The sequence below is a fragment of the Rattus rattus genome, chromosome 10 (genome assembly GCF_011064425.1).
Source record: "Rattus rattus isolate New Zealand chromosome 10, Rrattus_CSIRO_v1, whole genome shotgun sequence".
Lineage (NCBI taxonomy): Eukaryota > Metazoa > Chordata > Mammalia > Rodentia > Muridae > Rattus > Rattus rattus.
The window spans coordinates 81,088,948-81,098,466 of NC_046163.1; the positions used below are offsets into that span (position 1 = coordinate 81,088,948).

Here is a 9,519-nt window from a genome sequence, read left to right on the forward strand (position 1 = left end):
GTGTGTGTGTTTGTGTGTGTCTGTGTGTGTGTTTGTGTGTGTGTGTGTGTGTGTGTGTGTGTGTGTGTTTGTGGGATGTTACAAGTCCAGGCATTTATTCATAACCTATATCCAGAACAGCTTCAAGAGAACAACCCACATACGGTCCAGCCTACTCTCATAGACACTTTTACTGGACCTGCCCCTTAACACAGCAATAAAACAGCAATGAAAATGACAATTCTCCTAACATTTGACCAATATCTCAATTAGGAAGTGTGGTCTTGGTGCAGTAGATGTGTCAGTGTAAGCATGGTTGATAATACCACCATCTTAGCTACCTAGAAGCCAGTCTTCCCCTAGAGGTAATTGGATGAAGATGTAGAACTCTCCACTCCTCTCCAAACTTGATGATAATGAACTAAACCTCTGAACCTGTAAGACAGATCCAGTTAAATGTTGTCCTTATAAAATTTGCCTTGGTCATGGTGTCTGTTTTCAATAGTAAAACCCTAAGACACCTGCTTTCTTAAGTTTCTGAGAGAAAAAACCATCACCCAAAGTCAGCAAGAAGTAGTTAAGGATTGGAAGACCCTATTCCCCCACCATCATGTCTTTTTGGTTTCTCATTTTTCAATTAAAACCAAATGGAGGAATATTAGCATTTATTCTAGGCTCCTCACACAAGTTACTTAGCAACACCCAGGTATAAACCTGCCTTGCTATAAAAGGACTGTTTGTTCTCTCTCTCCCCCTCACCCTCCATCCCCTCTCCATCAGCATCACTCTCCTTTTCCCTCTATCCTTATATTACAACTATCCTCTTCCCTTCTTTCTCCTCTCTCTTTTGGTTCTTCTGTCTCCCTCTCTGTCTCTATTTACTCTATACCTCCCCCCCTTTAATGCCCCATATAAACATTTTATACTCGAACTATTTATGTCTGGCGCCTGCTTGGTGGGGTGCATGTGAATGCCTCAGCATGGGGCACTCCCTTCAGCCACATCATGCCACAGCACTACAAAATATAGCAATGGCAAGAAAGTTTTAATAAAATTTCCCCTTAGATTTCTACAATGTCCATTAAAGTCAGGTTTCAGCGACCCAAAAAACTTTGAGAACCTAGGGCAATATTAATAGAACATATATTGTTGAGCTTCATGAAACATTATAGAATATTTGTGCATATTTTTGAGAGATGGAAGCTAAACCTAAGCAGTATCCCATAGAGCAATAATAAAGTTTAGGGTGGGATTGGAGAGGGATCAGAAACAACTAGACCCTTTTAAAAGGAGGACCCTGTCAAGTCTGGGGAGCATGCAAAGCAAAATGGACTGAACTCTCATGGTAACTTTAAGGGAAACAATAGATGAAAGAAAATTGCCTCACGTAATGGGAACTAAACTCCAAACCATGCTCTCCTTTGATTTGACTTTGGGTGGAGAGAGAACAGATTGGTGCAATCAAGTCACAATGCATGAAAAAGAAATGAAGTCAGAGTGGACTTAAGAAGGAGGTATTAAGCAAGAGGAAAGGGTGGGAGAGAGCAGTGTGGGTAAATATGAGTAAGATGTGAAATCATGAAAAAATAAATGAAATACCATATATCACAGTACTAATATTAACACCTTTTATTTTGGCAAGCTCTACCAAAAGCTTTAATGTTACTGAGTGTCAGGATTCAAACTTATAATCCTATTCTGCCTAACAAAAGAAAACTGAGAGACTGATATTATCATAATCAGAATCTCATTTTACACTGGTAAAAACATGGAAATTTCATGGGGGAAGGGGTGTGCCCCATTTTCGATCCTGCCGGTTCTCAGAAGTCAGTTCCAACTAAATATTTATGTACATGTGAATGCATGGGTGTATCTGGACATGAATGTGCACATATGCACACATTATTTATTTAATTGGTTAATGTATTTTATTTATTGGATATTTTTTATTTATATTTCAAATGTTATTCATTTTTCCACTTTCCTGGACATAAGCCTCCTATCCCATCCTCCTCCCCTTCTAGTAAAAGGGCATTGCCCCTCCCAACCACCCACTTCCTGCCTTCCCACCCTGACATTCCCCTACACTAGGGTGTCCAGCCTTGGCAGGACCACGGGCTTCTTCACCCAACAAGGTCATCCTCTGCTACATATGCAGCTGGAACCATGGGCATACACTGAAAAAAAAAAAAAAAAAAAAGAAAGAATAAATAAGCTGCAATAGGGAAACACTAAGGAAAGAGCTCATAGAAGAATTTGACTGCTAGAGAGTTCAGACAGAAGAACGGGCAGACAAAGAGGGTTCAATACTGTTTCACAATGTAGCAGAGCAGTGCCTTATATGCCTTCATGAGTAATGGAGTCCTTTGTTCCTGTTGAGGCTTGATAACTCAGAGTAGGGTAATGCTGAGGCAGCAATGGGTGGGTGAAGGAACACCCTCATAGAGGCAGGGGATAGGAGGAATGGGATAGGGGAGATTTTGGAGAAGAAACTTGGTAGGGGGATAATGTTCTAAATGCAAACAAAATAGAAAATAAAAATGAAAAACAGATTCAATATAGATTCATGATATGCTTTATTATTTTTATTGGATATTTTTTAAATAAATATTTCAAATGCTATCTCTTTTCCCTGTGTTTTCTTTATCTATAAACCTCCTATCCCATCCTGCATCCCCTGCTTCTATGAAGTGTTCCCTGAACCACCCAACCATCCACCTTTCCCATTCTGCCCGTATTCCCACACTGGGCATATAGCTCTTTGCAGGACCAAAAGGCTTCTCCCAGTGATACCCACCAAGGCCATCCTCACATAAGCACCTGAGCCCTGTGTACTCTTCACGGTGGTTTAATCCTGGGGACTCTGGTTGGTTGGTATTGTTGTTCTTATGGGGTTTACAAATGCCTTTCAGCTCATTCGTTATTTCCTTCACCTCTCACAACAGGGATCCCTTTCTGTTTCTTAATGATCAAAGGCCCAGCATCTGCCTCTTTATTTGCATGCTCTAGGTGAGCCTCTTAGAAACAGGTATATCAAGCTTCCTGTATACAGCCTTTTGGCATCCGCACATTTATTGTCTGGGTTTGGTGGCTGTATGTATATGGGCTTGATCCCCAGATAGGGCAGTCTCTGGATGATAGCCTTTCCTTCAGTCTCTGCTCCAATTTCCTCCTCTGAAAATTTTTGTTTCCCCTTCTAAGAAGGACTGAAGCATCCACACTTTGGTTGTCCTTCTTGAACATCATGTGGTCTGTGGATTGTATCTTGGGTAATCCGAGCTTTTGGGCTAATATTCACTTATCAGTTAGTGCATAACCTGTGTGTGTGTGTGTGTGTGTGTGTGTGTACAGAGAGAGAGAGAGAGAGAGAGAGAGAGAGAAAGAGAGAGAGAGAGAGAGAGAGAGAGGAGAGAGAGAGAGAGAGAGAGAGAGAGAGAGATTTTACCCCTTTAGGATGATATTTCCCTAGTCTAATCCATTTGAGTAAAAATCACATTTAGTCATTGTTTTTAATACCTACCCATTGTTAACAACATTTTCTGTATCCATTCCTCTGTTGAAAAGACATTTTGGTTCTTTTCGCTTCTATCTATTTATAAATAAGACTGCTATGAACATAGTGAGACATTTGTCTTTTTTGTATGTTGGAGCATCTTTTGGGTACATACCCAGGGGTCTTAAGGTAGTGCAATTTCCAATGTTTGAGGAACCTCCAGACAGATTTCCAGAATGGTTTTACCAGCTTTCATACCCCCCCCCCAAATAAAAACAATGGAGGAGTGTTCCTATTTCTCCTGCCAGCATCTTGCCACCTGAGATTTTTTATTAGCTATTCTGTGTGGTGTCAGGAGAAACCTCAGAGTTCTTTTCATTGCATTTCCCTGATGAAATTCAAGAAAGTTTAACGTTTCTTTGGAGTTTTCAGCCATTGAATATTTCAGTTGACAATTTCTGTTTAGCTCTGCACATCACATTTAATAGAGTTATTTGAATTTAGAGTTCACCATCTTGAGTTTTTTTTTGTTTATATTTGATATTAGCCCTCTATCACATGTAGGAGTGGTAAAGATTAAAAGTAAATAAAAAATGGACTGCAAGATGGCTTCATGGGTAAAGAAGTTGCATGGAAGTCTAATAATTCTGAACTTATATTTGGTCTTATGAAACAAGATCTCAACAGCATATACCCATTCTCATTCTCTCTCTCTCTCTCTCTCTTTCTCTCTCTCTCTCTCTCTCTCTCTCTCTCTCTCTCTCTCACACACACACACACACACACAAACACACACATACACACACACAGACACACAATAACTAGTAAAAAATAAATTTTTATATGCCTTGAATTCATACAGTTTGACAGCAAAATTTATAAAAGCACAAAATATGTGATAGTAAAATTGATCAAATTGAGATCAGAGAGATAAAAGATATAGACTATAAAATTGTCAATAATTATTAAGTTGAAAATCTAAAATTAATGAATAAAGATGAATAGTAAATGTAACTCAAAACAAAGAGACATATAAACTAATTAATAGACTTGAGAAGTATAAAAATATCAAGTTTCAAACTTTAAAAAGAAATGTATAACCAGACATATAAAACTGCACATCAACACACACCTACATACCAAATTTCCCATGCTTAAGAACATATAATCAAAGCACCTGTGTGTTCTGGGTATGGAGTAGGTTAGAACTTTCAAAACTTGAACACACTGATTAAATTTCAAATACAAGGAAGGAAAAGAAAAAAGGGGTGTATGCTCATTGACATGTCTGATTTCCATTTGCTCTCTAAGAAGGATAGTGCAAGAGATTGGTATGCACGTCTGCCAATTTCTCAGTGTCAATTCTCCATCATATAAAAGCTGTTTCAAGCTCCTTTAAGAATATCATTGTGCAGAGCTGAGAGAAGTGTGCACGAATAACACTATGAACCCAGGTGCTCCTGGCAGTAGTCCTCAGAATGGACTTGTTCTTCTCCATCTTTCTTTCCCTTTTGCCTTTCCTCTCTCACTTTCCTCTCACGCCTAACTGACATATAACACCCTTCTACTGTCTATCAAAATGATCTCCTTAGATCAAGATGAAATAAATATCTTCAACTTCAGACAAAACTTGATGATTCAGAGACTTTAAGACAGAAAAATAATATTTCAAAAAGTTTAGGCTCAGAAAGGAGAAAATCGCATTTCTGTATAAACCAAAAATTTCTAATATACAGAAAACAAGAAATAAAACCTCACCAAGGTCTCATTAGTGACCCTAAATAAAAAATTTTAGAACTAGCATTTTTATTATTATGAATGTTATTATTACACTGGGGGGGTAGTGTAAGAAATGAGGCCATCATTAATTCATATGTATTGATTAATTCATCGGTCTGTTTTTTGAAATTGACATTTTCTGACTAATTTTACATTACATTATGTTGTGGAAATGCACTATGCTTTTATGACTTCGAGAAGATCGAGATATTGTTAATGTTCTTTTTTCTAGCTAAGCTGTTACACTATTAGCACAACTCATTCTCTGCAGCCTTTTTTTCAGTGTAACAACTCCTCTGTCTTGCAAATCCACATTTGTACACAGGTCACAGCAGTTACTAGACTCCTTTTGCAGGATTGGCCAGGTAACAAGAGCACCCTACAGGCCCTACAAAAGAACTTCAGACTTTTGGAGAAGTCATTCAAAAGGTGGTAAAATGGAACTCAGAGTTCAGGCTATATGCAAAACCAAAACAACCCTGAGGATTTCACCTCACACCAGTGAGAATGGCTAGATCAAAAAACTCAGGTGAAGGGCAGATTCTGGGAGGATGTGTGGAAAAGACACTCTCCCATTGTTGGGTGGGGTTGCAGACTGGTACAACCATTCTGGAAGTCAGTCTGGAGGTTCCTCAGAAAATTGTACAGTGAACTGCCTGAAGATCCAGCTATACCTCTTTTGGGCATATACCCAAAAGATGCCTAATATGCAAAAAAGACATGTCTACATATGTTCATTTGCAGCCTTATTTATAATAGCCAAGAAGCTGGAAAGAACCTAGATGCCCTTCAACAGTGAATGGATACAAAAATGTGGTACATCCACACAATGGAATATTACTCAGCTATCAAAAACAATGACTTTATGAAAATTGGAAGGCAAAATGGTTGAATTGGAAAATATCATCCTGAGTGAGGCAATCACAGAAAAACACACATGGTATGCACTCATTTATAAGTGGCTATTAGCCCAAATGCTTGAATTACCCTAGATCGGGAAACAAATGAAACTCCAAGACAGATGATCAAAATGTGAATGTTTACCCCTACTTTAAAAAGGGGAACAAGAACACTCTTGGCAGGGAATAGAGATGCAAAGATTAAAACAGACACAGAAGGAACACCCATTCAGAGCCTGCCCCACATGTGGCCCATGCATATACAGCCATCCAATTAGACAAGATGGATGAAGCAAAGAAGTGCAGACCGACAGGAGCCGGATGTAGATCGCTCCCGAGATACACAGCCAGAATTCAGCAAACAGAGAGGCTTATGCCAGCAGCAAACCACTGAATTGAGAATAGGACCCCCGTTGAAGGAATCAGAGAAAGAACTGGAAGAGCTTGAAGGAACTCGAGACCCCATATGTACAACAAGGCCAAGCAACCAGAGCTTCCAGGGACTAAGCCACTACCTAAAGACTGTACATGGACTGACCCTGGGCTCCAACCTCATAGGTAGCAATGAATATCCTAGTAAGAGCACCAGTGGAAGGGGAAGCCCTGGGTCCTGCTAAGACTGAACCCCCAGTGAACGTGATTGTTGGGGGGAGGGCGGCAATGGGGGGAGGATGGGGAGAGGAACACCCATAAAGAAGGCGGGTAGGGATGTTTGCCCGGAACCGGGAAAGGTAATAACTTTCAGAAATGTATATAAGAAATACTCAAAAAAAAAAAAAAACTCTAAAAAAAAATTTATACAGAGTGAATACAGAGTGATTTCTGGCACTGAGTTCATTTCTGCATAAGATTCTGAAAATTGTTAATGTTTTCTTAACTGTACTGTGACTAGCAGACCCCAGTGATAGTGTCAAAAAACAAAAACAGAAATAGACAAATCAAACATCTGAACCAGAATGAAATAATGCAATTGCATGTTCTCTCCCTCTTCCACTTACTGTACCCCTCCCTCTTCCCTCTAGTTCCAACTGACATATAACACCTTTCAACCATCTAGCAAAATCATCTTCCTAGACTAAAATGACATAAGGGGGGAGGCAGAAGTACAAGTGTACAAGTAATTTCAAAAATCTGATGAAGATTTGTATTTGCTAATTTGTAAAACATAGATACCCAGATTTTTCAGATAATAAGTAATTAAAGACTGAGAGATTGACACTTGAAGATCTGATTTTGGATCTCTGGAACCCACACAAAGCCAGACTTAGTAGTATAGATGTTTAAAATCACAATGCTTCTAAAGCATAATGGGAAAAGAATACAGAATCACCAGAATCTCATAAGGAAGAATCCTTTCCACTCCACAAAGTGATCTGTCTTAAATGAGGTAGAAAATGCTTGATGTTGTTGATCTCCAAAAGCATCCCATGGGAAAAACTTATTCATGGTCACAGATGTGAATGTGTACATGGACCATGCATTATTCACATGCCCACATGAGGAAAACTTAGAATTTAACTGTGTGTTCTATTCAAAATTATACATGAGGCTTTTAAAACAAACAAAAAATATATTCAAAGGAAAGGATAAGAAAAGATAGGACATATATTATGGTGAATGCAAAGTCCTATTGTCTACAATAATTAAGCCAGGATACATTTATGGTCTAAAGATAATCTGATCTGATCTTACGATATCTTTGGATATCATTTAAGATATCAAACCTACAGGAAAAGTATAAAAAATGCGGTGTTGTACAAGCAATAAATATTTTTAAACCAAAATGGAAAGTTCACAAAAACTGCATGAAAACAAGAAGATCCACTCTTCTAATTTGATCTTTCAATCCTCATTTTGCAGCTCAGCATCCTACTTCACTTGTTTTGTTTATAATTAAACAAATGAAAATAAACTGTTGAATATATAGAACAATTTATAATTTTAAATTTAAATGTTATTTTATTATTTGATTAACTTCTTCCATGAGTTACTAACAATTAACCAAAAATAAATGCCACAAAGTACTAATTATTAATCTTGAACTAACCAATTAATAAAGCAAACATGAATGGCATTCATCACCATTAGCCCGTATGTGTCTTAGTATATCCTGCTTCAAAGTCTATATCAAGACTGTAGGAGGGAGCAACATCTTCAGATTTGAATCATTGAACACACCAACAGAGGAAAACAAATTCATCAAGTTTAACAACACTCATGAAATGTATAGAATAGAAAATCAGACCTGTGACTTTGCCTAGAACAAGTGACTTCAGTGTCCAGAATTCAACTCTTGGAGAGAAGTTATAGGTGAAGAGTTGCTGGTCCAACTGTAGGAAAATAAAATAAAGCCATAGTTCAGGATTTGAGAAGGTATTAAGCAATCCCATTTGCAAACTACTTACAGTCTCAGGGCAGGATGCTCTCTAAAATTATCTCTCAAGAGAGATTCAAAATGGCTCAGGAGTTGTCCAAAAATGCATACAAAATATCTTTTCTTTCATCTTTGTAAAATAATGTCTTTCTTTGGGCTTCTATTCACTTAGAAACACTACAGGTTATTGTCATATTTTATCTTCCTACTGTAAATTTTTCAAAGGATTCTTCTCTAAAAACAAGTAACCAGAGAAGCCTATGTGGTACATGCTCTGGCACACTAAATAAAACCCAGCTATTCTCCCTTCTTCTTCCTCTACTCTTGTTCTTATGGCTACCACTCTTTAATTCCCTCCATATCTCTGACCTATTTTCGGATGTGGACTGTAGGATTTCTGAATTCTGACATGTAGTTTGATAAATCCTTTGAGTAAGACTGCACACATTGCTCCCACTGACAACGATAGCTGATCACCTCATACTGTAAAGCTGAGTAGATGTCACTGCTGGATTTTTCCAGGCCTTGGTTTCTAAGGTGCCACTTTAGCAATCACTGCTGGCTTCAGGTATTGCTGATTCTTCTTTGCTCCCCTCCTTCTTCTCCTTCCTGGGCTTACCCAGAAATCTATTTCAATTTTTCTCAGTCTTAACATATCCAGTAGATTCTTCCAATCTCTATTGTATGGGGAAGATTTTGCATATATGTGTATTATTTAAATGTCAGCAGACAACCACAGTGCAATTGCTCAGTCCTCTCTTTTTGTCTGAGATGGTATCTCACTTTATCCTAGAACGTCACCAAATAGGGTAGGCTACCTGGCCCCCAGGCTTACAGAAAACAGCTTGCCTCTACTTCCTCTCTTACCATCATGGGGATTACAAGTGTTTGTTTGTCATCCCTCCTAGACTTTGAAGATCTGACCTCAAATCCTCATTCTGGCAACAAAAATGATTCATCAGCTGAGCCCTGCTCCTGATCTCTAATCTCCCCTT

The 9,519-nt window shown here is 38.4% G+C and overlaps 1 protein-coding gene across 2 annotated transcripts in view; it reads right to left on the bottom strand.

The window, feature by feature from the left end:
• Nucleotides 1–8,718, bottom strand: part of LOC116911688 (contactin-associated protein like 5-4-like) — a 66,558-nt gene extending 57,840 nt beyond the window's left edge. For both annotated transcript variants that reach the window (XR_004389334.1, XM_032915642.1), the window contains exon 1: nt 8,396–8,718. Coding sequence is in view for 1 of the 2 variants with exons in the window: in XM_032915642.1 (XP_032771533.1) it covers nt 8,396–8,540 (145 nt within the window). In the remaining variant the exon portion in view is untranslated. The remainder of the gene's footprint in view (nt 1–8,395) is intronic.
• Between the last annotated feature and the right edge of the window lie 801 nt (nt 8,719–9,519).